The sequence below is a fragment of the Xiphophorus maculatus genome, chromosome 1 (assembly GCF_002775205.1).
Source record: "Xiphophorus maculatus strain JP 163 A chromosome 1, X_maculatus-5.0-male, whole genome shotgun sequence".
NCBI classification, from domain to species: Eukaryota; Metazoa; Chordata; class Actinopteri; order Cyprinodontiformes; family Poeciliidae; genus Xiphophorus; species Xiphophorus maculatus.
The window spans coordinates 10103453-10131212 of NC_036443.1; the positions used below are offsets into that span (position 1 = coordinate 10103453).

A 27760-nucleotide genomic window follows, 5' to 3' on the forward strand; every position below is an offset into this window, starting at 1 on the left:
ATTTTCATTTCCAGAACTTCAAAAGAACAACTACTGGTATCCATTTTCTTCCACTGTGCTGCTGTGTGTTGGTCTATCAACTAAAAATATCAGTCAAATACATTGAATCTGTGCTTGGAATCCTACAAAAGATTGAAATGTTCAGGAGAAATTAATACTTCTGCAGGTAGATATGATCCAATGTCGAAACTATTTTTTATGAAAGTTTTTTAAATGATTCAACTTGCAGTTTGAAAATGATTTATCTAATCACCTCATAAATATTTTTGAAGTTTCAAGCCTGTATTAAGCAACAGTAGGCAGTGGTGCTGTAGTCATTTGGCTCGTGCTGTTAAGAAGAAATTTCACATTAATTTAATTTCTTCAATGAATTATTTTCCCGTTATATTATAAACATTTTATTATTTTCACAGCAAAACTTATTGCTTGTTGTCTCATTGGTCTGATTGTCCTGTAGAATATAAGAGTAAGGATTAAAGATTGTCACAATGAAAAAGAAAATAGGATTAAACATGCAGTAACTTGGAATCTATGTACTTTTTAACTAAGCTTTTAGAAAGTGTCTATAATAGCAGAAAAGTTACTACAGTATAATAACTAACCATTTAGTAAGAAATTGCTGTCTGATTTCACTCTTTAGGGAGCTTAAAAAACAAGCTAAACTTCAAAAGACCCTCCTGGGAAAGTCATTTTAATAAATGTTTACAGAATTTAAAAATGAAAACGGAAGGCGACGAAGAGATCACAGCATATTGCCACTAGCAGATGTCGCTTTTTTTTTTCCATATGTAAATAAACAGAAACTTCAAGTTCTGTCGGATTTCCACTTGGTTTGTGGGCTTTAGGTCTCGTGCAGCCGTCGAAACAAAACACAACAAAAATAGTGTGGTGATATTATGGCTGTTTGTAACACACCACAGTCCAGTGTGTTACAAATAGTCTTTATAATACTTTTTCATATTTTCACTAAACTACATATGTTTTTTTTTTTTGTTTGTTTTTTTTTTTAGAAAGACAAAGGGCAGTGTTTTTTCTTATTTGACATGAAGATCAGAGACATTACAAATATATCCCCAAATTGTTACTTGGTTACTACGGAGTCGCTTGCGCATGCGTACCAGCGTATGCAGGTTACATATAAAGCGGGAAGACAGTAACATGATGATACTATATCTAGAACACCACGGCGTTCAAAAGTTAGGCCACGTTGTGCCTAGTGGAAATCCCAACCAAACTTTCATTATGCTATGAATAAGAGTAAACAGAATTAGCCTTACGTCACTCTTTACCCACAATGCAAAGCGCCCGCAAGATTATTTACATCGTTCTATTTTACTTTACTTTGCTTTTAATTCCTTTTTACTATTTTCAACGTAGCGATCAAAGCTGAGAAAGTGAAGTGTGTGTATACATTTTCGCAGTGTTTACATTTGCTCAGGTTGTTTTAGGAAAACCGTCAGTGAAAAGGCTGTGTCAAAGAATGCCGTCCCGTTCCGGCGCTTCACTCGGCATGCACTCTTGTTTCTCTTCAGATCGTATAAATCTTTCGCCTTTTACTAAAGATTTCCGTGGAGAGGAACAACAAGAGTTTATCCCAATTTTTTGACGCCCTGCGAAAGCGGGGCACTCTTTGCTTGTGACAATAAAACTACTGAAACTTGGATATTTCTGACTTTAGTTGTCAGTGACCACCATCTTTGTGTGATTAAAATATTATATACATGTTGTAATGACTGCAAGTGACCGCTAGATGTCACAAGTTCACTGGTTCTTTGTGGTCAATCTGTGATACCGAAAACAATTAGCTGAGAAATCTCAGTTTTAAGAATAACTTAAAACTGTAACAACAGTGACCGTCAATATCAGGGTTTAGTGGTGTAAAAAAAATGAGGAAATTAAATATAGCAGCCAAGAAGTGCATTTGCTTTCCGACTGCTGCACAATTAATCAGAAAAACAGGACACAAAATGGCAAAACTTTATTTAACATACAAAGCTTTTTAAAGTCTGCTAAGGGAAAAGGTAGAGTCATTAGGATCGACAGCTACGTTTTAGACAGTTAATCACAAATTACAACACAATACTTGAATGGTATTGGAAAAAAATATATAGGGTTTTACTATATGTGAAATTAGTATCTTTGGTCTTGCCCTGTTTGATAAAACATTTTTCTAGTCTTAATCTGACATGTCTTTCACAATTCAACTGAAAACAAACAAAAGAATGACTGAAAAATATACAAATTAAAAACACTATGTTGCACCCCTTGAAGAACTTTTTATTCAAAATCAGCATTTAGTTTTCTTTGCAATGAGTCGATCAGTAAAGCACCTATTGACTTGGCAATATTTGCATAGTAAATCTCTTCTCATCACCACTAGCATGGGCACACTGACTGGTTTACAGGGATGTAGCTCCAAACTCAGCAAGTTTCAATGGACTGCATTTTTCTGTCAGAACCAGCATTAAATATTCAGTAACTACCATAACTCGACTGTTGGATCTGACTGAATTAACGGTCTTGATCTCGTCCCACGTACATCAATAAGCTTGCAGGGTCTAGATTAGGATGCACAGAGCTTTATTAATCCCCCAGGAACGTTCCTGTGGAAATCACATTCAGTCAAAACATTAGACTCCAAAATAAACAATGAAGCGTTAAGCTGAATTTGGCTTTGCCCAAAACTTGCTTTAGTGAATAAGTTTTTAGGTGTTTTTATGTTCATAAAATCTGAAAAGTGCGTTCTTAGATAATCAGTAACAAATGAAGACATTTACAACAAATTTGAGCACCACTTTTTACTTTTTCAACCTCCTACTGGTTGTCCATGCACACACCTTCATCTCCTATATTATTTATGGAAAACTACAATGGTACTCTGCTTTTTTTCTACGGCAACACTGGTGCACCAAAGCCTTGAAATGAAATATTTAAACAGAGACTTGGTGATCCTCAAATAATACTCTTTGCTGGAGTTTCCCAACAGTGATAAAAAATCAAATTTTTTTACGTCTCTGACCATTCCTTCTCTGTGTGATGACAATATCAACGTAGGTTTAATAAACCCACCAATTGTAGCTCTTTCATAGTAACCTTGTTTTGTGGTAGCCTTATTTTTAGTGGATCAAATGACGGGGATAAGATTCCAGTCAGAATAGGAAATTTTAAGAGGCGATGCTAATAACTTGTTTGACCTGGACATGGATTAAATATTTTTATGGCAAATATTATACTTTATCCCTATGCGTCAGTGTTTTCTTTGGCTTTTTTCTTTTTGAGCCACTATTGTAAATGTATCAGTTAGACTACAGTGTAAAAAGTGAAAACTCTCTTGATTTTCCCATTTTGAAGAAAAATACACGTCGGTAGCACTACATAGTAAACACCCTAAAGAAAGAGAAAGTCATGAATAAATAAAAAAAAACTTCATAAATTTATTCAAAATAAAGTTAACGTTTTCCTAAAATAATTCAATGTGAAATTATGTTAACTCAAACAAAAAATGTATTTCTTTTAAGTCTTATTGAACACCTTTATCAGTCAGTTTTATAGGATACAGTATGTGCAGCTATAAGGTTCCTGAACAACCCTGTATACAACATGAAATATGTCTACATGTTTTTAATGCAATAATTTAGATTTAACTGAGACTTGGTGCCTATTAAATGTATCTAAAAGGAAAAAAATAAAATATATTTATTTAATCTCATAGACAATCATGGACAGGCTATCTGCATTAGCTTCTTCATCTCTAGAAAGGTAGTTCCATTCTTCTACTTGTTATTAAAACTTGAGCTTACACAATATCAGCAGGCAACGCTTAAATGCAAGTCTGTTCTTAACACAACAGTCTAAAATGCTGTCGAAGAAAATAATGAAAGGTTGTTCAAATAATCAGCATGTCAGCAACAGAAATAGATCACAGCAAACACAGTGAAAGAAAACTTAAAATTTTTTTGTAGATCTTTTTTTTTTCTTGCATGTTGTTGCACCTTATGTGAAGGTGATCTCCTGAAGAAGATCTGCAGGGAAGTAGCCCAGCTTGCGTCCTGTGCTGACCTTCAGGTAGCCAGCTTTCTCATCTCCTTTCTTCACTACGATCTAAAAGACAATTATCTTCTTTTATCATTTTGTGTCTTTCTTTTTATTTTAAAGATGTGTCACGTTGTTTGAGTGTGCACCCGCTAAATTCTGGAAACTTACCTGATCCTTCTTGAGTGTAATTTGTCCCATTTCTCTGTTGCCCACAAAGGAGCGGGTCACCTTGAAAACCCTTTCAGACGCGCGCACTTTAATGAGGTAGTCGGCAGGGAAGTAGCCGGTCTTCTCTCCCATCTTTCCCTGATGACATAAGGAAGAATGTCAGAGTTCATCTTGACAGCAGCAGAGTGTTATAAATCTACATGTAGGATTGAAACCCACCCTCCACCACTCTTCATTGGAATCGTCCAGAACTATGATCCGATCACCAGGGCTGATCAAGTCAAAATGGAGTTTTGAGCAATTAGGGTTGATTTATCAAATTCCGTCAACGGAAAGTGTCTCATTACTTATAAAATGAATGCATTAAGACTCATTTAGATCTCTCAAACATACTGAAAGTCAAGGTCGTCTTTCTCGATGGCTTTGAAGCGGTAGAGAGCCAGGTAGTAGTGGGACCCAGTGAAGGTACCTTTGGCCTTTTGACGAAAAGCACAGACGATGCAGCAGGAGAGAAACGATGAAATTATTTACCTCCAGCTGCAGGTTGAAGAACACGGAGTTTGCTCTCACCTTGTCATCTGCTTTGTCTCCACCTTTTTCTTTTTTATCTTCAGGCTTCCCTGCATGAACACCAGAAACAGTAACTCCGAAACAGGGGTTGATTTATTTTTTTCTTTGACATCTACCCTGTGTGTCTCTGAACATTACCAAAGTAATCTATTGTTAATTGTTTGAACAAGTTATGATTGATGTCCTCTAAATTATCTGTGGTATTCACTATGTTAATTGACATCATAATTTTAGTTTTACCTTCTCCTTCTTCGTTTTCTTTGGGTTGTTGGTTTTCTTCTTCCTCCTCTTCCATCATCATCATCATCTAGATGATACAGTAAGTGAAAATCAGCATGCTAAACAAAAATGATCATTTATTGATGTTTCAAATTTATGTTTAAATCACTTAAATGTTAGTGCACCATTTACATCTTTAACAGTGCACTGAATGTGGAGGGTTCTGTAAATTACAAAGAAACGTAAAAAAAAAAAAAAACTACCTCTGCTCTTGTTTTTTTTTTTTCTTCTGTGCTTTTGATTTTTTTTGATTGAAATATGGCCAAATTACTCACATTCTTTTTGTCGTTTTCATTCTTTTTGCGCTCCTTGTTGGCCATGATGACACCAACCCTCAAGGTATCAAAGACGGGGTCGTTCCGGTTCGGGTTGTCTGGTATCAGCACATTATTTTTAAACCAAGTTACAATCATTTACGGTAGTCATTTCACCAATCAGTTTTCAGTGTGAGGGTTCCTTTCCCCAAGTCTAGAAAATGTATAATCTTAGGAATGAACAAGTGCAACTTAAGCTTTGAAGGACTCACTTGGGTCTGGTTGGTCACTGCTGTACAGAGGGGAGCTATAGGCCCGTCTGAAGCCTGGTGGCTGCAGAAAAACACATTGCTTGATTTTTTTACACAACTCTGTCTTCACTGGTGCAAAGAAATTAGATATTTGAATTTGCTGTGTAAAAGGCATGCTGGATAGTGAAGAAAAACCCACAATTTTTCCAAAGCATTTCTGGAAATCGACGTAGTGCTGACACGAATGATGGATGTTGGTCTTGCAGTTCTTGCACCTCAGACAGAATTTGTTGTTCACTAGGTGATGTGCAAAGGCATATCAGTGAGGAGAACCTGACAGCATGTGGTTGTAGCAGTGGTTCAGGTGCAGAATGTATTATGAGTTCGTCTCCTGCATAATACATACAAACAATCATGCGAGCACAGACGTCACAGAACTTGGGCTTCTTGCAGTAATGGTCCTTAAACTTGTGGGGTTTGTCATTGATCCGAATAACAGGCTCTGGAGGAGGCTCTGGTTCCTTCTCCTCTACCTCCACCTCCTCATCATAGATGAAATAGACCTGGAGAAACAAATAAAATCCTGAGGTAAGTTTTTATGTCCCTTATTTCAGGCTGGGTTTGGATGTGCAGTGACATTTGGAAAGATGGCTTTATTTTTAAAACTCCCCATTTCTGGTTTGGTTATTAGAAGATTTTTTTCCCATCAAAGAGACAGAAAAGACACGATGAGTTCAAAATCTTAATGTTAAAAATGCCGTCGAACTGTAGTCCTGCCTCGAGGTTGGGGCTATTTTAAACACCCTGGGAATGCCCCTGCTAACATTGGTTGGTTAGCATGGTGCTACGACTCACAGTGTCTCCATCTTCCCTCACTACGTTGTCAGGAGCTGGAGGATTGTCATGAATATCCACAGAGTTTTTGTCATCCTCCCTAACACACAGACACACACGTGCACACACCCCCACAAACCCCCCCGCACACCCCCCCCACACACACGCACGCACACACACAAAGGAAAAGAAAGGAAAAAACAAAAAAGGTTCAGATAGTAAAGAAAAGTTTGTTCAGCTTGTCAGAAAACAAATGCAAACATCAAACTGCCTAAAGTAAGACATTAATGTAAAATATGACTTAAGTCAGTGCTATTTTGTCATACATGCAGGCAAAGAAATACCATTGCTAACTTGGCTTAATTTTAATGGCTATTTACTCCATTTCTGAACCAATTTTGATATTTTTATTTGTAAAAAAATTTTGTTAAAAAATGTGTCATCTTCCATCCCTTTTGACAGTTGTACCCTACGTTGTGATGGTCACTCCCAATAAAATACATTGAAGTTTGTGGTCCTAAGGGGGCATGCATGTGAACCTAACCCACCGCTAACACTGTTGAAAGTTTGTCCAATGTCACATTCAAGAAATCAATGTATGTTACTTTGTACAAGCTCCACACCTTTTCAAAATAAAATCTTACATAATATGTCTCTTCATCTAAACATGGAGTTGCTTTATCTGTTATTGTGTAGAAGAAGACTAGGAGAACTGAACTGAGTGTTTAGCTGTTGATGAATATGGATATTAAACGGCGTGCAGGAGGAGAAGCATGCAGGAACTGTACTCACTGGTCCATGGTGCAACGCTAAACTTGTCAGTACACCAAAGTCTAAAAGAAATCAGAACGATTTTATTGCTGCACTACTGGCCGTCCCATTCAGGATGCATGTTGATTAATTAAGCAACCACAGTTTTGATCACGGCTTCTAAATGCTGTGCGTCTCATGTTTTGCTATGAATGATTATATTTGTTGCATGAGCCGTAGACATATACTGTATATCAGGGGTGGGCACTCCTGGTCCTCGAGGGCCGGTGTCCTGCAACTCTTAGATGTCTCCCTGGTCCAACACACCTGAATCCAACAGCTGAATCTCCTCCTAAGTGCAGTCAAGTTCTCCAGAGTCCTGTTAACGACCTCATTATTTGACTCAGGTGTGTTGAAGTAGAGATGCATCTAAAAGTTGCAGGACACCGGCCCTCGAGGACCAGGAGTGCCCACCCCTGCTGTATATAGTCAATGCATGGAAGAACCAGCTGCCGATTGACTGCCCATATGCATAAAAGCAATAGAAAATATGACCAGGACACAACTGACAGACATTATTATTACTATTTTCATTTTGTTCCTGTTCACCCCCATTTCTAATGCTGCCCAGGGAATCTGCCTTCATACTTCATATAAAAAACACTACTATATACAACTTAAATGTGATGAATGTTATTTAAAGAGGATGACGTAGTGGAAACCAAATGTAAGCCCATGAAAAATATCACTTAACTACACATGAACGCATAATTTGGTCAAATAATATTAAAAACAGTTAAAAGGAAAAACCAAAGAACCACTTTTACCATAAAGTGAATACTCCAACTCAAACGCAGAAGCACCAAACTGCAATGCACCGTTTACAGTATTTATAGCAATCACCTGAAGGACACAAAGTGTTTGGGGGCATTGGTCTGCTTAAACTGAACTATTCTTGGTTGGTGAAATTTGATCTCATCTCAACTAAATTTGGAAGTTGCTGGCAGTCAAAAAAGAAGAAGAAAAATTACATTTTGAAATCCAGCACTGGAGAAATACTGCTTCTATGATCGATAGGTGTCAGCTGGACTTTCTCATGGAAACCAAGGCAAACAAACCAAAAGATCAGAGCCTCTTTTGGTCTGTAGAGAGATATTTTAATAAAAGAATACGACATTTAAGCTGAAACACTTACCTTTAGTTCAAAGTTGTACAGATCACACAGAAGTCTTCACCAGCTGGTAATGAGTCGTATTATTAGTTCGGTGTGGTTGAGTCTAAGAAGGAAGTTGACCAAAATGTTTCCTCTCTACTCAGGGACTCAGGATTCAGTCTCTGTCTGTAGTCCCTCTGATGTTTTCTTCATGTAATTTCTTCTCTGATTCTCGGCTCCCTCTGTGACTCAAACTCTCGTAGATTTGGGAAGGTCTTTGTGATGTGTATCCATGATTTTCTGGGTGTAATTGTATGCACGGCAGGTCTGAGCCCTGCTATGTGAAGTTGATGGGTCGGAACAGCTGAGGACCTCAGACTGAGCACCAGCGACGATGGAAATCAGATACATTCTCTCCGAGTGGCGACATTACATGCACGCACACACACACACACACACACACGCACACAGCTCTTTTATCATTCGTTCACAGGCCAAAGAAATACACACAGAGGCAAGTTCAGGTATTTATACATAATTATGTTTACAAGCCGTGCAGTCATAAATGATTTGAACGTTCCGTAAGAAATTAAAATAGAAGTAATGCTCAGAGAAATTAGATTTATATTTTTTATGACACCACAACAAAGAATATGCAATCTTTTCTAAACTATCCCCATATCTGGATTTCATATTTATTAATTTCATTTTTTTAATCATTATTATTTCATATATGTACTTATGTACTTATTTGTCTATTTAAGTTTTTTTTTTTTTACCCAGTTGTTTATGGTGCTCACCCAATTCTAAATACAAAAATAAATCTTTATTGCTTGAGGGTTTTTTTATTTGAGCATTTCAACAATTAAACCATTAGTCAATGCAAATAGGTTGGGAGTCCCACAGTGATTTAAAGACCATTTTCTTGAATTTTACCAAAGCTGTCTCAGTGAGTTTAGCAATTCCCACAAAGTTAGTAATTGTATTGTGCTAATTCACAGCAATGAAATCCAAAACCTATTTCTAAAAAGCCTAACTGCGGATTAGGCCTGACAGTTAGCCTCAAAGACAGAACGGTTTCTTTTGTAGCAATATTCCATGTCTTGCACCTGATCAAATAAATTTGAACTAATAAAATAAATATTGTTTTTCATCCATCTTTACACTTCTGTGTAAGACAGAAAAAATTTGACTTTGTTAGACATTCAAGTCCTGATGAGATAACATTTTAACATGGCCAGTTTACCAGTTTTAACATGATGTGTAAACACTTTTAAAGTGGGAAAGATTGGCTTCCACTCAAATCTTTAAAAGCCAATGTAATTTTAAAGTGTTTGACCAAAAAACCAAACAAAAAAAAAACAACAACAAAAACTTACAGATGCCATCCCCCAGTGAACAATGAAAATAGTGAAAGTTACACAAATGAACAAAATCTTATATAACACACAAATATTACCCAATAAACCATAGTCTTAGTGTACCTCTTAAATATTGCTTTATGAGGATACATATCATTGATTTTGGCATAACTTCATGCTTATGTTAAAAGGTTCTGGTCTGATATGTGTCAAAATCTAAATGTCTGTATATTTTGTGAATTCTTGATACTTCTATAATGCGTCCACTTAATTTAATGTATTTTTTTATTCTTTGATGCCGACTGTACTTTTTAAAACTGCATTCAATAAGGGTAGTTTTTTTTTCTTCTTCTTCTTCTGAGGAAAATCAAAAGCGACACAATGAGCGAAGCGCTGTTTAGGAGCCAAAAGAGCCGGTTCTCTTTGATGAGAACCGGCCAAATGATTCGGATCTCAGAACAGAGCCACAATTCACATCCCTGTTCGCAACACTACAAAGGTCCCGTTGCATGTTGGGTACAATATTCCTGAAGCACTGAATGCGCATGCTCAAAAGAAAACTCCATTATTTTTGCTCGGAATTTGTAAGAAAAAAAATATACAGTGGGTAACTGTGAATTGGGGATTACATGGGTCGTTATGTTTTGTCGAAATAGGTTTGAATGCACCGAGAATTAGCAGAAGGGGAGACCAAAGTAAGGATTTTATAACTGTGGAGCGGGAGCGGGACATCCCTCTGTCTTGCTGGGACACTCCAGAAACAAGTAAATTTCACTCTGTTAGCTCCTACAGCTAGCCTTAGCAGGGAGCGTTAGGCGCAGTAAAATGAACCGTTATTGCCCTTTGTTTTTTTCTTAAGCCGGACTGGCTGACTAAATCCTGAGAGCTGATTCACCGCGCCAATACGTGGTTTGGGTTATGTAATCATCTAAATTTACAATTATTTAATAAAAGTATTAATCGTTTTTTGAAACATACTCTCTCCAGTTCTGTGGCTAACTGGCTAAGTCTTAATTTGAGCCCAAAAAAGAGGCAAGACTTCAAAACTTGGCCAACACACAGCTTGAAGCAAAGAAATGTTGTTCAGCAAATATTGACGTTAGCGGACAAATGCCTGTAAGTAAGTGTAATATAATGTCCAAATTATTCTTGTTCTTATTGTGAGGCAGTTTTGTAAGCGGGTCAGTTCATGTATCCGTAGCTAAGAAGCAGGAGTTACGCATCGGGAGTGTTTTGTGCTCCTGACAGCTGTCACGACAACAGAAGTGGATTTAGCCTGTTAGCTTAGCCGTTAGCTTACACGCTAGCTGCCGTGCATTTACTGCAATATTACAAATTTATATATAGTTATAGTGCGAATTTAGGTAAAGTTTAGTCTTCGTGCCAGGTTTTGTCTTATCGTTCAAGTTTGTTGTTGGTAAGGCAAATGTTCACACTGTAGGCAACCATTCAATAAACTAAGGGCCTAGCAAAACACGCCCTCATACTTCAAAATAGCCACAGCTCGCTCTAAACTTGTACAATAAGTTCAGTAAATTAGATTTAATAATTTTTCAGCCATGGCTGGACGAGGAAATATTTACTGCACCATTTACTTTACCCCCTCCCCCTGCCTGATTACATAATCCACCTCCACCTTTTTTTGCAGGCTCTTCTTCTTCCTCTAAGACCCAAAAACTCTCATGTGAGTTGAACAGATTGATTTGTTGGAAACAACCCAGAAGTTAAGGATCAGCCTCACAGTGGTGGAAATTCCAGTTGTTTTGGACAAGTCAGGTTTTACGGGCAGAGTGAGTGCTTCTCACCCACCAGCATGTACATTGGACAACGGATACCTTAGCCAAAATAGATCCTGGCTTCCCGAAGATGACAAGGTATTGAGCATCTTATTATTTTGTTCTTTATTTGTCTTGCAGTTTTTAATAGATAGTTTACTGTCATTTGTGTGATATCTATATTTTCTTTGGTGTGGCCACACCCACTAAATAGGGAACACACTGGGTTCTACTCAGTCTAGACTGTTTTTAAGAAAGACTGTACTTCTTGAAAAACAATAAGCAAATAATTAAATGTTGGAAGCTTTTGTTTTGGTGTGTGGAAATGTCTAACTGATAAAAATAAAACCCACAGAATTGCGCATACTTTTGTGCTGTTTGTATTTACAGTCCTCCCGACTGGACATGGTCAGGGACGAGACTCTCGAGATATTTTAGCCTTGTGTAAAAATAACACGGTTGCACTTAATTAAAATAATGCAGAACATATTCTAACTTCTTTCTTTAAAACTGAAAAGCAACACACTGCTTCTAAAATGTCACTATACATTTTAATATGATTATCTATTGGCATAGGACACAGAAGAAACATGCAATATGTAAAGGTTTTCTTGTAAATGTGCTTATTGGTTTGAACATTACACTTCCTTGCTGTTCCGCTCCTTATTTGCTGGTTAGTTAGGCCGCTTGGCTAGCCGGTCTGCAGTTGAATGCTTAACAGACTTGCAGCTTGTAGAGTACTAGCTGTAGTTTTAAAAGTGTTATCCTTCTCTTTTCCGCATCCGAAGTCTGCTAGCTGTCTTTCAGCCAGCAGTGCACAGCAACAGCTGGGGAGGGGCATCACTGGGTTTGAACTATGCTCTTTACAGATGGACAAAATCTGTTCATTTTGACATTTCAGTGGTGTTGAAATCATAACAATTTCTAACCTTAGTTTACCTTTAACCTATGCCTGCTTACGATTCAGTTGATCCAGGGTTTTTGTGTCAAGGAGCTAGTTTAATATTTTCAAGAATAATCACATTGTAACTTCATTGTATGTTCTTGAAACCTTGTATTACAGCCTTTCGATTTAATTTAGTTCTGATTTTCATTTGACTCTTATGAACCATGAAAAATTAGTTCCACAGATGCACCAAGATGGCTCGATGTTACTTCCTGTTTGTAGATATTACTAATTGGAGCCACAAAACAAAATTTCAGAGTTGTAGAAGGCAGAAAATTACTTTGGTTGTTTCAGGAAGCACAACATTTTGAACTGACTGCTATAAATAGACGTTTGGTCGACACAAGAAATGCTGCAGTAGACGGCTTGATTTTGTGCTCTTAAAAGTTGTGTGTGAAATGAAAATAGTGAAAAGACTTGTACCTTTAGCTTGTACATACTGTGTTTATTTTGGGAATGTGGCTGAAATGTATTTACCTGTACCTGTGCATATGAAATAACGCCATACGAATATAATATTTAACATAGTTCAGCCATGGCGTAATTTTTAATGGCTGTAAAACATCAAAATGAGTTTGAACTGACTCTTTAAACCGAATTGTTTAATTTAAAACAATTCACTCTTGCTTAACTAGTAGCTGGTTCTGAAGGCCAGTTACTTCAGAACTGGCCTAAAATGTTGTGAAGTAAAAGTGAAATACAAGAATAAGAAAATGAAACTGTCAAAAAAAATTAAACTCAGGTGACTTTAAATTGACAAATTTCTAGCAATGTTTTTAGTTTGCGGTAATTAGATTTCTAGACATTTAAAATTTCATCCGTTTAAACTGCCATTCGTCTTAACGGCTTGTGGTAACTCTTTGCTGCTTTTACAAGGTGCTGGCAGGACGCAGCTACAAAATGATGGGAGGCAGTGAGATCGCCAGCAGAGACAAGGATGCGGTCCACGTTGCTGCAATACATGTCCCCATTGGCTGGCTTCGGAGAGCGGAGAGAGGGCAGGTGACCTATGTCAGGTGCGTTGGGTCATTTGAAGACATGTAGAACAGAAGGGTATGCTTATTTATTGATGGAATGCAACATTTTTGAGACGCTGCTAATAGACTCTGGAAATCTGTACTGTATGAACTTTAAGCAGTTAGCTTGCAATGTCATTGATTTGTATGTAGTTTATTCTGAAAAATTATCTTTTGTTTCTTATTGTAAGCTGGGGGGAATTTGAATGGTTGAAGTTTTACAAAAGAAACCATGTATCAATGTTTCTGTTACTTTCTCCAGTTTCTTTTAACCCACATTCCTAAATTAACAACGGTTTTCATTGTGTTTCTGAATCCTTGAACAGGCCTAAATCTGTTTCTGTTTCTCATTCATTAAGTTAATAATCAAACACAATAAATTTTATTGGCATTTTAGGTTCCACATTACCATGACTGTGTCCCATACTGACTCACCGATGACGCTCAGACGTGGCTCAGTCTGTCACTCCTGTGTGTTTTATGACAGTGGTTGGTTTTTCTGCCTGCAGGGTAGTCTGCTCCAGCGTGGCGATGGCCAGGTTTCACAAAGCTGCTGTAATGCTCTAAAACACTTCAATTAAAAATCTAAGAACTCTTCTGTAAACCTGCATCTTGCCTCTTCTGAGGACATTTTTATAGAAGGAAATTAGCGTAGCAGGCCAATGCTAGCTTCCCTCACTTTTGTAGTGACTCTTGTGATTTGACTTGCAAAACGTACTCCTGTGTTTTCAGGTAATTATCGTTAGCTAAACTTACCAAAAGACGTTTCTTTTCCTTCATACATTTTATCACTAAAATAAATATGACCAGAAGTTTTTTTTGGAAAATGTGGTGGATACTCTGGAAGAGTCAACAAATTCCTTGATGTTGCCTGTTTTGAAGCTGATTTCTTCCTTTTTTTCTGCTTTGCAGCTTTTACAAGAAAAAAGACGAAAATGGCAAAGTTAACTTAACCTCATTTGCATTGATTCTGGAATCGCGTTGAGTCTAAAATTGAAATAAGGCTAAAAGAAAACTCTTCAGCGCAAGTCAGTCTCTCGTTGACTACTAACATTCTTTGCCTTCCTCGCTGTAGTCCCAGTGGCACCACCCTGTCCACACTGGATGAGGTCAAAGCCTACCTGCTGACTGATGGCACCTGCAAATGTGGTCTGGAGTGCCCACTCATCATTCATAAGGTAGAACTATTATTTTAGAGTCAGTTTAATGCATTCAATGCAAGAAGGTTTGGCAATTTTTTTGGTCTTTTGGCCTTTCGAATGTTACAAAATGATTTTTGATTCTCTGCGTTCAACTCTGAGGGTGTATCTAAAATACCAAGACATTTATATCTACATATAAAGCAAAAGAACCACAAATACCTTTTTAATTTTCTTCCAATTTATCTGACTGGTGCAAAAACAAAATAAAAATGTTCCTGAGCAGGAATGAAAAATGCCTGCTATACTTCCCTCAGCTGTGATTATATTCCATGCATGATGTTTGTCTTTAACTTATTAATCATTTCATCCTCCTTTTAACTTGTGTCATGCAGGTTTTCAACTTCAGTGTGGGTGTGAAAGTGGAACAGAACAGTCAGCCGTCATGTAAAGCAGAGCAGGACATGACCAAATTGTGCAATCACCGCAGGAAAGTGGTGGCGATGGCTGCTCTGTGTCGGAGTATGCAGGCCTCACAGCTTCCATTCACCAACTTTCATCATCCAGGTAAACTTTAAAGCCCTAGAACGTCACACCTGGGACAAGCTGCTATTTTAAGGAGACAGACAAACCTACTAAGTTTTGACTCACAGGGACAGATGTTTTTTTCTGTATAAAAAAAAACAAGCTACAATTGTTTTCCTTCCAATAGAACTCCTTAGAATTAAAAAGCTAACAAAACTTTGAAGGATTGTAGGAAAGTTATAGGAGTACAAATATAAAAACTTCCCCCATGTGTCATTATATCTGAAATGTGAATTCAGGGAATGACTCTTCCAGTGATGTAGCGCTTTTGATAATGCATACCTCTTATGGACACCAACTAACAGATTCTTGTCTTGGAATTGATCTGTTTAGAAACGAGAGACTCATGGTCCTTCGCTGTCTGAATGATCTTTTCCTTTTAGAAATGAGACCATATCAAGGGTCAAGCTAGACAGCTTTTCTAGTGATCAGACTCATCACTGAGAACGCTGAAGTCTTGTTCATGTTTGACATTAAAATTTAAACTGTGTGTTTTTTTTGTCAGATGTGACTCGAGGGGACAGTGGGGATCCAAAAAAGGAACATTCAGAGCGCAAAGAGGACGAGCGTGGACTTTTTTATTCAAAACACAATCCAGTACCAACTCGGGGGCACAACAACCTTCACCCAAACCCTTCCCCCAGCCCCAAATCCTCCCATCACTTCATCTACCCTTACAATGGTTCCTCCCCTGTGCCGAATACAGGCACAAACTGTCATCACCCCCTAGATGCTTTTAGAAGACATCATCATCATCCTCCTCTCCCAACAGCCTCCACTGCTTCCACTAGCTCTTCGTTTCCACCTCACAGCCCTGCCCAGAGGTCACCCCACACACCCACGCCTCAAAACACCAGTCAAGGTCAAATAACACCCAAAACCCCTGACACCCCTAGCTCTCCCTGGTTAGGTCACCTGTCATCGCCTCCTCCCTCTTCCCCTATGACTCTTGGAGGAGTGAGAGGAGGACAGACTCATTACCCTTTAACTCCCCTTTCTCCATCTAACTCCTTCTCTCCCTCGGTGCACCCCATGGGTTTGCCTTCTCAACAGCGATCCCGCCACCCGTCTGCCTCTCCTTCCTCTGCGTCCGAGCATGGAGGAGGTTCCACGCCGGCCGAAGGAGGAGGAGGACTGATGGGAAATAACTTACCCCACAGGAGGAAGTCTGCCTCTTCCTCTCCACACTCCCCAGTCCCCTGCGGATCCCCTCTTCCCAGCCCCCACTTCCCCAAGTACAAGCTGGAAGACATCTTGGAGCAGTTTAAGAACTCAGGCAACAGCAGCACTAACAACCACCACATCCTGAACCCCACTAACTCTTCTTTACCCACCAACCAAAGCACCAGTCACCCACATGCCGTTTCCTCAAAGCCCACCAAGGGCACCGTGACTCCGGCCGACAGTGCGAGACCAAAAGGTTTCGGTTTGAGTCAGTCGGCGCCCTCTAACTTGTCTCTGGGGCCGCTGCTGAATCACCACTATAGCCATCAGGGCAAGCTGCCACACCCAGTTTCGTTCCCCGCCAGTACCCTGCTCTCCGCAGCGGCCAAGGCTCAGCTGGCCAACCAGATCACCCAGGGCTCAAACACATCCAGCAGCGCAGGGAACTTGCACTCCACTCTGGATGTGTTGAAAGAGGCCCAACAGCAACAAAAGGTAACAAACAGCACTTTACATAACAGCATCGCTTCCTCTTCCATCGCTTCTGCTAGGCTTCCTCATCCCTCCCTCGCAGCGGCTTCTGCTGTTCTCTTTCCCCCGTCCCAAACTCTAGCCCAGTCCCTCGTGTCCTCCTCGCCCCACCCACCCCTGACAGCAGAACGGGGCGCGGCGCACAGGAAGAGGCGGCGGCGATCCCCCACAGTCGTTGGTGCGCTGAGAGACATGCTGCCACTCGCCAACGGAGTCCGAAAAGCGGCAGCCGACGAGGCCGCATCTGCTACGGTTATCAACCTTTCCTCTTCTTCCACATCCTTCCCCTCCTCCTCCTTCTCACACTCCTACTCTACCTCAGTTGTGCAAAATCAGAGTACAGTCACATTGGAAAACCATCATCCCAGCCTCCCCAGACTCTCCGCTCCTCCGGGACATCTGTCCACGTCTCCTCTGCCAAACGAGACTCGGAGTTTCACTACAGCCCCCACACCCATGCCTCTTAGCATAGACCCCCCAACCCAACCGCTGTCCGCTTTGTTACACCTGCTCAGCGTTCAGAACGCGCAGGCTACTGCGTCACACTCGGCCTCAGCTCCGTCAAGACCTGCCGAAGGTGGTGGACACACTAATGAACCGAACTTGAGGCAATCCCCACCTTCTACTTCTTCTAATGCCAGAACACAACAGAGTCGACCCGTATGCCAAACAGATGACACTAATCTTTTACCCCTAGTGCAGCAGCCCCTTTCTTCCCCTTCCCCCTCCTCTTCTGTCACATTACAGTCCCACTCTCCTCCACAGTCGACTATATCGACTCCTCTCCAAAGAGGCTCTCCTTGTAAGTCAAATGAAGTTTTTCAGAGCAACTCTGACCCGTCTCAGCGAACTACTTCCTCTCTCGCCGACACGGATCAGCCGTCTGACAACTACATTCACACGTCAGACTCGCTTTCCCAGGCGTCTTCGTACACGGCCTCTCCTCCGAGAGCTGTCGCCGTGGAGACCGGGAGCAGCAGCCCACTAACATCAGTGAACCTGAATCAGGCAGAAGGCAAAGCTTCTGCAGGAGTACCCTCTTCTCCGAAGCCTCTGGATCTCAGTAACCACGTCCTGGCTCTTTTCTCTGCGTCCTCCACTGTGACTCAGGAGGAGGGGGATTCCTCCAACCACGCCGCCGAAGATGATGCGTCTTCCACAGAAAACCCTGCAGCAGGTAACGTTATATAGTCAATCTGCGTGTTTTTCATATAGTACGCATTGTTAAAGTGTTAATGTTCCTTGAAATTTTACATTTTGTGTATTTTGGAGGATTTTATGGGATGGAGCAACAATGTTGCGCATAAGTGTGAAGTGGACACAAAACGATAAATGTTGTAATAGATTGTCTGGACTTTGATTGGGCCACTCTAAAACTTTATTGTGCTTTGATCTAAACCTTTGATTATACCTGTAGTTGTTTGTCTAGGAGTGTCCTGCTGGGAGAAGAGCCTCCTCCCTAATCGCAAATATTTTGCAGCCTCTAACAGGTTTTCTTCCAGTTTTGCGACGTGTCCATCTAGTTCCACATCAACTTAAACCAGTTTAAATGTTTGTGATGAAGAAAAGTCTCCCCTCAGCATTATTCTACCACAGCCATTTTTTACTGTGGTGTTTTCCCAACACACGTAGCATTTTACATGTGCAGCAGATCAGAAAGTTTCCTCTTGGCCTCATCTGACACTGTCTATTCCTTTTATCAAGAAAGCCAAGATTAAAATGCACAACTAATAGTTATATTGTCAATAAATTTGCTCATCTGAGCCTTAGATCATTGCTCTCTAGACCTGCACAAAATATTGAACCATTGTCGTAATATCAGCCAGTTAGTATGCTTGATATATTTGACCAGGCTTTTAGATGGTCTTATCACATGAAATCCCAATAAAATACATTGAATATTGTGGCTGCAAAATATCAGTGTTTGAATACTTTTGCAAGATACTGTAAATAAACTTGCAATGTATAGTGAATAACTATGTTCAGCAGTTTGCAGTAATTATAAAATGTAAACGTATACGTTGTTTCTCATCCTTATATTATTTAGCAGCGGTATCAGTTCGCTAAAAGTTCAATACTGTTTTCAGTGGCATTTTTGTCAATGCTGCTGTCTTGACGCTGTTTAAAATGTTTCATTCTCTGTGCACTGCAAAAACACAAAATCTTACCAAGTATATTTGCTCCAGTTTCTAATGCAAATATCTTGGTACACTTGAAATAAGAGAAAACTAACTTACAAGTAACTTCTCAGCAAGATATAGGAGCATGTTATAAGCCAATAGTTCCTTAATTTTGATGAAAAGGTTCTAGTTCCATTGGCAAATTATTTCTCTGAAAACATGGGGAAATATCTTGTGATAAGTGAAATAATCTGCCAATGGAACAAGTACTTTTTCATCAAAATTAAGAAAAAACTGACTTAAAACAAGCTCATATTTTTTGCTGAAAAGTTATTTGTAAGTAAATTTTGTCTTACTAAAATATTTGCACTAGAAACTAAACCAAAAACTACTTGGTCTAGTTTCTTGGTAAAAATTTTGTTTTTGCAGTGTAAGATGTCTTTAAAATTCCTCTTCTTGTTTTTTAACTCAATCTGAATAAAAGTTAATACTTTTGGGGGCGGGGGGTTTCTCCACAGTACAAGTGGAACATGAACATTTAGATCCAAAGACGCCTCCAGCCTCCACCAGCCCCACCTTCAGTGTCACTGCGCCCCACGAGGGGAGTCACAGTCCCGCTAGCTCGACCGGTGTGGGAGAGACCGCAGCTCCATTAGCGCTGGCGGAAGCTTTTCCCTTCATGAACCAGGAGCAGCTGCTTCAGCTGCTGTCATCCACAGGAGGTTTACCGTCGCTCTTGGATTCCACAGTCCTGGCATCATTGCCCTTAGGGGGGCTCTGGCTGGGAGGGCAACATGCGCAGTTACCTCCCGCCTCTGTTACGCCACAGCCACCACTGAACCTCGCAGAGCCGCACCAACCAGAGCAGCCGCATTTACTAGTGCAGGAAACGCAGCAACAAAACCAAGAGCAGAAGCAGCAGCAGGTTAACAACAACCCTTTGTTTCCTTTGCTGCCCCTGTTGAGTAGCGGGCACGGGGAGCTGCCGCTGAACCTTCTGGGCCTGCTGAACCCGCTCGCTGCCTCGGCGCCGTCTGCAGGACAGGAAGCAGACCTAACAGAGAGATCAAGTCTTCAAGCCCTGCTCATGGCCTCTGTTCTGGTCGGGCAGCAGCCCACCTCCTTGTTGCCTCTGTCGGTGCTGGGTCACCTGAACCAGATCAGCTTGGAGGTTCCGATTCAGCACTCCCAACAGATCCCCGGCACGCTGGAGGGGCTCAGCCTCGATAAGACCTCTGGCCTCCTCGATCCGACCTCAGGCCTCTTAGACATAACCCACGGCCTTCTTCCTCTTACCACCGGAGCGGAGAATCCAATCCAAGCTCTGCAGTCTCTGCTCCTTCCTGCCGCTCTTCCTCCACCCCCTGCAGCCTTCCTGCCCCTCAGCCCCGCTCTGCTCACAGCTGCCCTGAGCTCTGCTGAGCTCCACTCTCCTCCCAACACCCAGTTAGCTCCTGCACAGCAAACCCAACATACCCAGCCTCAGGTAGGCTCCGACCTCCTGCTACCTCTTTCTACTCGGCTCATTCTCAATTAGGGCTGCAACTAACCTTTATTTTAGAATTTGAATTTATTGTTTGACACCATACACATACAATGTGATTAAAGTCAGCTCCAACAGTACAAACAATGTAGGAAATATATGCAATATAAACATAAATATGGTGATATTTACAATATTAAATCAGGTAAATGCATATATACATTCACATATACATATACATTCAGTTACTGATTAATCTAGTGATTATTCTGATTCATCGGATCAAAAAATGGCACATTCTGAAGATCTCTTATTTAACCACTTGAGCCTTTTTTTAATATTAGAAAACCTTTTTAAATACAAAAACAAATATTGTCTAAAATGCAATAACTGAATCTGAACCGGGTGAAACTAATAGTATGCCTAACTATATACAGTACATATTAAGGTTTTGGCTTAATCACTGCTCTGAATATGTTGTTTTTTAGCATATGGCCTGTTTTAGAGTCTGTATACTCCAGCTAGAAATTCATTGATTACTAAATTTGTTGACCATTATTTCAATAATCGATTCATCATGATTAATCCGACTAATTGTTTCAGCCCTATTCTCATTAACCTTCAAAATCCTGGGATTTTATTTACTTAACTGCTCTGTTGTAGTTCCTGTTTGTTTAAAATTGGAAATCTTAGTATCTGTTTTATTTCCTTAAGATTTTAGTAAAAAAAAAAAAAAGATGAGTTTTGTTATAATTTCTTGATTCCAAGAGATGTAAATGAAAGTATTTTAAGATTAATTTTCAGCGTTAAACCGTTTGTGGGATGTTTATACAAACAGTGCTGGTGAATCAAAGTAAAACAGAAATCAAGTATCGTATGAAATATAGTAACTTCAGGCACCACCTTTTTGTCTAAATAGTAAAAAAAACCAACTATTTAAATATTGCATTTTCAGATCTGATTTAACTTCTGGTACCGTTTTATAATTGCCACATCTGTTCCAAAATGTTAGTCATCAGTGATCAAAAACAGAAATTATATGTTTTTGCCTAATCAATTAGGATGGAAGTTGTTGGAATTTATTATAGAATCGTCTTAATAAAAATCTAACTTTGGATTTTCAATATTTTGATAGTTGTCTTTTTTTCTAAAGATGTTGAAAGTGTACCTTGTTCTGTACGATGCTCTGCTATGCAGGTACCCACTGATACAGCTGTTGACACCCTCATCCCAGTCTCTCTCCAAGGCAAAGATAATTCTCTCCTCCAACAATTACTTCCCACTTTGCTTAACCCATCTATGTTAGGTGAGTTGGTGTCTAACCTCCGAAATGCTCTTTTTTATTTTATTTGATGTTTAAGTTTAGAACATTAAGCATTTAGCTAGTTTTTTCAGCAACTTGTGAGCAACCCAGTGCCTTTGTGTCTCTTTAGGAGACGTTCCCGGGATCGCCGGGCTCCAGAACATGGTCGGCCTCGGAGCGGGTTCCATTCTTTTGTCCCCAGTTCAAGCTTCTGCTTTGGGTTTGCTGCAGAGCCCTGATGGAGGAATCAACTTACTCAATAACATCCAGGTAGGTTATTGCTGTTATTTAGACTTCTGACATTGGGTGTTTTTGTTTTGTCAGCGTATCGCTGCTTGTGTTGCAGCATTGCTCTTGTTTATGACACTGAAACCAGACGTTTTGCTACACATGCATAAAAATATAAACACATGACGGTGAACCGACAGACTTTAGAGCAAGTCATAATTTCTTGACTTAGAAAATGCAGAAGGATAAATTGCATAGAATTGGTAAATTAGACTTGTATGTAATTATGATATAGTGGCAGCTAAACATTGCACTTGTGGTTGAGGTAAAGTTTTAATAAATCTGGCAATTTGATGACTTGTACCTGGTATCACTGCTGACTGAATATATCGAAAACAGATGTAGCCTCTAAGATTGAGAAGGAAAGTTTTTCCCAGGTTTGGTTGAATCTTCAGTTCCGCAGCCAAACTTTGTTAGCATTATGCAAATAGCAGTCTATGTATGCATGCCGTCGAGAATGTGGATCCTCTTCTTAATTGTGAGATTATTCAATGGGGAAATCATTCTCTGTAATGGTTGGCAACCTATCTACCTCTACTGCTTCTCTTACCTCTGGAGTCCCACAAGGAATCATCCTTGGTCCCTTAGTTTTTTTTCTCTCTACTTGCTGCAACTTGGATCAAACGCAACCTGTCCTTTCACTGTTATACAGAGAACATGCAAATATATCTGCTAGTAAATAGCAACAGCAATTAAACTCTTACTACTTTGCTTGCCTGTATTTCAGATACTTAGCAGTAGTTGGCTCACATTTTTCTATATTTAAACAAGGACAAAATTTAATGTACACTGTTTGAGAAGAGTGAAGTAGCTGGCCTGCAGGCTGACATCAGTGCCAAAATTCAGCTTGAAAGCCCAAAGATCAAACCAGGCAATCTTGCAGTACTTTGTTCTGCCTTCCTGTTACCTACTGAAAGTCTCGCTCTTTCCCACAGCCTAAACTAACGCCAGACATGTCTCAGTATGTCATAGAAAATGTTTTTTTTTTTTTAAGTATCTTTGTCTCTATTTTGTCCAGTGTTTTGAAGACCTTATTAATACTGAATAACACAAAAAATAACTAGCAGCATCCACACTGAAGAGTATTGTTCTCTGCAAGGCTTGGTAGCCTTTAGTATGTTGCCTTTACTGACTAAAAAAGAAAAAAAGATTTTTGAGTTCCCGAGTGGACACTCTTTAGCGCCTCTCAAGCCACATATCGACTTTCTCTCTTCTTCTTCTTTGGCTGTTAACCATGTCGTTTGTTTCCTGTCCAGCTGAACCTTGCGCCTCCCTCAGACGGAGAGAAACCCGGCTCTTTGCAGGAAACCCAAAGACCAGCCTCACACGAAGGTTTACCGGCCAGCGAAATTGCTCCTGAAGTATCTCCATGTCCTGTTTCGGCTCTGGGTCCTCCTCCTGCTCAAGAATCCCCTCCGCCCGCTCAGAGGGGGTCGGAGGGCAGGTCCGTCATTGACCCTTACACCTCTTTCATGGACACCATTTATACCTCTTTTCTTCAAGTGAGTGCTAAAGAACAGGAAGACGGGGCTCAACTGGGGCCGTCAGACCCTACTTCACCCTTCTGTGCCTTACCGCCGGTTTCTTTCCCCCTGGAGCACCAGAGCTTGTCCACTAATGCCCCCACTCTGCCCCAGGCGAGCGCCCCCATCTCCCTGAGCCCACGGCGAGCTTGCTCGCTCCGCAACCCGGACTTATCACGACTCAGCCTGGAAGCTTCCGCTCATTCTCCGGCCCAGGGGACGCCCAAGCCAACAGAAGACGGGCCTACGTCCCCGCTACAGAGGAAGCCAGTCATAGAGGGACACACCCACCTAGAGCCACCTTTGCACCCCATATACTTGGAGGAGGCTAAGACGGACTGTACTGGTCCGGCAGCAGCAGTTTGTCCATTCGTGGAAATGGGTGTGGACAGGCAGGGACAACGTCCCCACGCGGGATACCTCAGTCCCAGAGACGGACGCAGTGAGAGGACCAGCAAAGAGACAACGGAGACATTGCTGCTCACTGGACAGGGAATGGTAAGCGGTCATGTCTCCTGCCTTAAGACCGAATTTATGTTCTGGTTCTGAATTATTTACTTCTGAGCCTCTGAAAATACTTTTTATATGGACTTTAAAAAAGGTGGTAGAGATATTGTGATTAAATAGAATTGCCACCAAGATATAAATTCATGATAATGTTGTAATCTTAATCCGCGGTTCTGCTCCAAGGATCAAGCAGGGGCTGCCGGGGGAGCCAGACGAGGAAGGAAAAGAAAACAAACGTAAGTTCATCTTGGACATTCTCTGGACACTTTGCTGCTTTAATTTAAATATTTGGAGTAAGTCTTGCTCTCAGTAAGCTTTAACTGTTGCGTTTCTTACTTCGATAGGCTTCAGAACGTGTTAGAAGATTTCAGAGACATGGATGCTACAGCACTAGAGGAAACCAAGGCTACAGTAAGACACACCTGCCCCTCTAAGGCTGTTTATCAGAACAACCATGTTTTTTTAGAAGTTGTATTGTTAAGTAAGACTCTTTCCAACATGTCTTATTTAAATGTCTTTTATTCCTATAGAAAGCAGAATTAACCAATCAGGTGTTTATATAATTTAGTGCAGAGAGTATCTTCCACATGTTGCTTTTCCACCTTCCCCTCATTGAAATGTCAATTGATCCCACTAAAGTTTGCATAATAATATAAAGTTTACGATTTTATTGAGTCCCTTGACTTTGCAGCAACTTGAGGAAATCTACAGTAAATAGAAATTCTTCTTTTTAAATATCCTTCATGCTGTTTGAGCTGTTCAATGCATCCTAAAAACCTTAAAGGAAATGACATTCCTTTCCACGAGGAGCGCATTTAAATTTCTGTAAACACTCCTGTAAATAATTTAAAAGTCCCCACAGTTAGAGTCCATAAATCATGTTTTATGTACACAGCAATTAGGTTGAGTTTTGATTTAAAAAGTGTAAATGCCATTGGAAAAAAAAGACTTGTTGACTTTCATTGTTGAAAAAATGTTTGCTGTTTAGATGAATGCGGGTCCAGTCTGGCTAAGTAGATTGGACTTAGCCAGACTAAGTCCAATCTACTTAGCCAAAATAATCTGAAAATAATCCAGACCTGGAGCACGAACATCAGAGTTCCCTGTAATATTTGTCCTTTTTTAACCCATTGTTAAATGACATCCTTCCTCCTTTGAGTTCTTCTTCTCCTTTGCTTCCTTGTGTCCTTTCTTTGTGTTTTTTTTTTTTAACATGTGAAGGACTGAGAACTTTGGATAACTGAGTTTGGAAAAACTGCATTTTTATTTATTTATTTTTTAAAAGAAAGATGTGTCGTCACTCGGGAACAATTTGTTACGTGAAGAGTTGAACGTTGCGCTTACATGAGGCTTTCTCCCGTTGCAGGCGGCGCTCCTGAAACCCGACAGGTCTGTGCGTGGCAGGCGGAGACGAGGTACCAGATCTCAGAGGCAGTGACTAGTGGAAGAAGACATTCAGCAGTAAAACGGTGTCCAGGCGCCTCCCGACACACCCCATCCATCTCTCTGCTGTCGTCTCTACTGCTTCGAGCATTTTAGTGGGAGGGGAGACAAAACAAAACAAAAAAAAAACAAAAACAACTGCACTAACGGGATGCTGTCGTCGGGTCAACTTGAGTGTGGAAACCACTATTTAAAATAACACATAGGAGAAAGATATAGTCAGATGAATTTATTTTTTAAAACTGTGTGGGAGGGAGGGGGAGATTTTTGTGGATAGTTTTTTCACTAGATTTTCTCTTAAGTCATAAAACAACGTCTGGACTTTGTGATCAGAGACCTTTCAACTAGGTTGGCGTTATATCAATGAAAAACAAACAAGTACTGTTTTCTTCTCATCAGTGTGTTACTATGAGTCAGGATAAAGCCCGTCTACTTGAATGATGTTCTGTGTTGAAAGTGTGTCTCCACGTGTGTGTGTGGGTGTGTATGCGTGGATTTTTGTCTTTTTGTGTGCTTGAGCGCGTGCTGTTGCTGAGCCCCAATTGTGTTTGTCAAAAATTTGTTTTGGTATCAGTATAGAAGAACCAGTCTCTCATAGCTGTTGTGTTTTTAAAGCCGGTAGTTGTATTTGAGAGAACATCTTTTTAAAGGTTTGAAGGAAGTGCTGAGAAGCAGTGAGAATGAAATGAATCTCTTTCCTCTTGAACTCAGATTTGACGTTGCTAAGGAAATGGTTTGGGTTTCTTTGGCTGTTTACATCAACCACAAAAAAAAATACATAACCGTTCATTAGCTAGAACTGTTTATTACTTGTAAGAATTGCTCATAATTAATTGAGACACAATTTAGCATTTTTTTGTACACTATTCTAAATCTTTGTTTTTAGTTACTAAGCCTGGGTCTCTGTAACTTCCTTCTGAAATGACTGAATTAGTGAGGTTTTTGTAGATCCACAACAAATCTTGAACAGTTCATGATACTTGAGGTGCATTATGTGACTTCTTGGCGACTCTAGTTACATTTCACGTATTATTAAAATGACATGTAGCTACGGTGCGATGGAGAGTATTTCAAAGGCCAGCTCCCATCCACGCATTGCAGATCTAAACATTTGCACAAACTTTGAGGTTGTGGAAAGTACTGTATGTCTTTTTAAAATTGGAGAAGTGGCTTGCAAGGATAACGAGACGGAGCGTGATGGTGTCCGTGAGTGTGTGTAACTGTTGAGTCTGTGTGTGTTACTGTGGACTTGGAGTGATGCGTTTATCCTCGCTGTGTTTCCTCATATCACTCTCTGAGCTCTCCTCCACTCACTGCCCTGCCCCAGGAGTTTTGGCATCTCTGTCTGTATTTAAAAAATATATATATATAAAAAGAAAAGTGAAAAGAAAAGCAGATTATGCAATTTCTATACTTGGACATTTTGTACATATGTACAGTTAATGTGTTTGATTTTATATTGTCAGAGAAACACCAGAGAAAACAATTGTGAATTTTCTTGGAATTGTAATTATTTTTCTCATTCTACCCCTTTTGCTTTCAATACCTATGTTTAAAAAAAAAGAAAAAGGAAAAAAAAGACGATTAAATTGTGGACTGTAGCGTTCTTTTTTTATATGGGAGTCATTTTTTATTTAATATTAAACTATTTACACAAAAAATGTTTTGCTTTTGTTTATTTCTGTTACTGATGAGTGCCATAAATTCGAGAGCCGTTTTCCTTTTGAGTCAGATTGTGGAAGCTATGATTGGAACAAATGTCTTACCATAGATTGATAAATATTAACTTTAGAAGATTTCAATATCGGTTGTATTATCGGTATTAACTGTAGGTAAATGATGCATTTATATATCAGAATTCTTCTTACAGTACATTGCTGTGTTATCTACAGTACAGACCAAAAGTTTGGAAACAACTGTGTGTCCAAACTTTTGGTCTGTACTGTATATCTCTTTCATTTTTGCGTTTGTCATGCTTCTCCAAAAACCTTAAGAAATTCTTGAGGCTTTTATTTAATAGACCAGACCAATCATGAAATGGAGGAATACATGCTTTCTCCTTCAGATTTTTATCACTTTTTTTTTTTCAAACAAAAATTTTAAATTTGAGTAAAATTTTGGGGGGCTTATAAGACTTTGGAGTTTACACTACATTTCGCTCAATTTTTTCCTCATTGCTTGCTTTTGCTTTTATGTGACTTGTGGCGAGTTTTTGTTTTGTTTTTTTGTTCCACAAACGACAAATTTATGGAGTATATTACTAGGAGATTTTGCTTACATGA

The 27760-nt window shown here is 39.8% G+C and overlaps 2 protein-coding genes and 1 non-coding gene across 5 annotated transcripts; 2 read left to right on the forward strand and 1 right to left on the reverse strand.

Annotated features, from left to right (window-relative positions):
• The first annotated feature begins 1512 nt into the window (after nucleotides 1-1512).
• LOC111610054 lies at nucleotides 1513-1626 on the forward strand. The gene has a single exon (XR_002753479.1). It is a non-coding gene; the product is annotated as a U5 spliceosomal RNA (small nuclear RNA).
• A 337-nt stretch (nucleotides 1627-1963) lies between these two features.
• On the reverse strand, nucleotides 1964-8674 carry stac3 (SH3 and cysteine rich domain 3). Its single transcript, XM_005800155.2, has 13 exons — nucleotides 8337-8674; nucleotides 7184-7224; nucleotides 6413-6491; nucleotides 5964-6120; nucleotides 5757-5854; nucleotides 5579-5639; nucleotides 5328-5425; nucleotides 5014-5080; nucleotides 4774-4823; nucleotides 4597-4679; nucleotides 4423-4474; nucleotides 4204-4341; nucleotides 1964-4101 (listed from the first exon to the last, which is right to left on the reverse strand). Exons 2-13 carry the CDS (start codon nucleotides 7189-7191, stop codon nucleotides 3994-3996), a joined length of 999 nt encoding a protein of 332 aa, XP_005800212.1. The 5' UTR covers nucleotides 7192-7224; nucleotides 8337-8674; the 3' UTR covers nucleotides 1964-3993.
• Nucleotides 8675-10190: 1516 nt separating this feature from the next.
• LOC111608611 (methyl-CpG-binding domain protein 5-like) lies at nucleotides 10191-27041 on the forward strand. Of its 3 annotated transcripts, none has more exons than XM_023333657.1 (13): nucleotides 10191-10419; nucleotides 11304-11529; nucleotides 13253-13392; nucleotides 14468-14570; nucleotides 14927-15098; nucleotides 15622-17988; nucleotides 19450-20417; nucleotides 21612-21720; nucleotides 21848-21987; nucleotides 23262-24026; nucleotides 24219-24271; nucleotides 24380-24446; nucleotides 25402-27041. In XM_023333657.1, the coding sequence occupies exons 3-13, from the start codon at nucleotides 13277-13279 to the stop codon at nucleotides 25471-25473; spliced, it is 4932 nt and encodes a 1643-aa protein (XP_023189425.1). In that variant the 5' UTR covers nucleotides 10191-10419; nucleotides 11304-11529; nucleotides 13253-13276; the 3' UTR covers nucleotides 25474-27041. The 3 variants fall into 3 exon arrangements, with proteins under 3 accessions (XP_023189425.1, XP_023189440.1, XP_023189432.1); XM_023333672.1 differs by lacking the exon at nucleotides 10191-10419 and adding an exon at nucleotides 10427-10775; XM_023333664.1 differs by lacking the exon at nucleotides 10191-10419 and adding an exon at nucleotides 10427-10771.
• Nucleotides 27042-27760: the final 719 nt, after the last annotated feature.

Excerpts from the sequence above, each read along its gene's own strand:
- stac3 (XM_005800155.2), bottom strand. Across the intron at positions 6,121-6,412 it reads TGAGGGAAGATGGAGACACT|GTCTATTTCATCTATGATGA; the intron begins GTGAGTCGTAGC and ends TTGTTTCTCCAG. Across the intron at positions 4,102-4,203 it reads TTACACTCAAGAAGGATCAG|ATCGTAGTGAAGAAAGGAGA; the intron begins GTAAGTTTCCAG and ends ATTGTCTTTTAG.
- LOC111608611 (XM_023333657.1), top strand. The coding sequence starts at position 13,277 with ATGATGGGAGGCAGTGAGATCGCCAGCAGAGACAAGGATGCGGTCCAC. Across the intron at positions 17,989-19,449 it reads CACAGAAAACCCTGCAGCAG|TACAAGTGGAACATGAACAT; the intron begins GTAACGTTATAT and ends GTTTCTCCACAG. Across the intron at positions 21,988-23,261 it reads ACTTACTCAATAACATCCAG|CTGAACCTTGCGCCTCCCTC; the intron begins GTAGGTTATTGC and ends TTTCCTGTCCAG.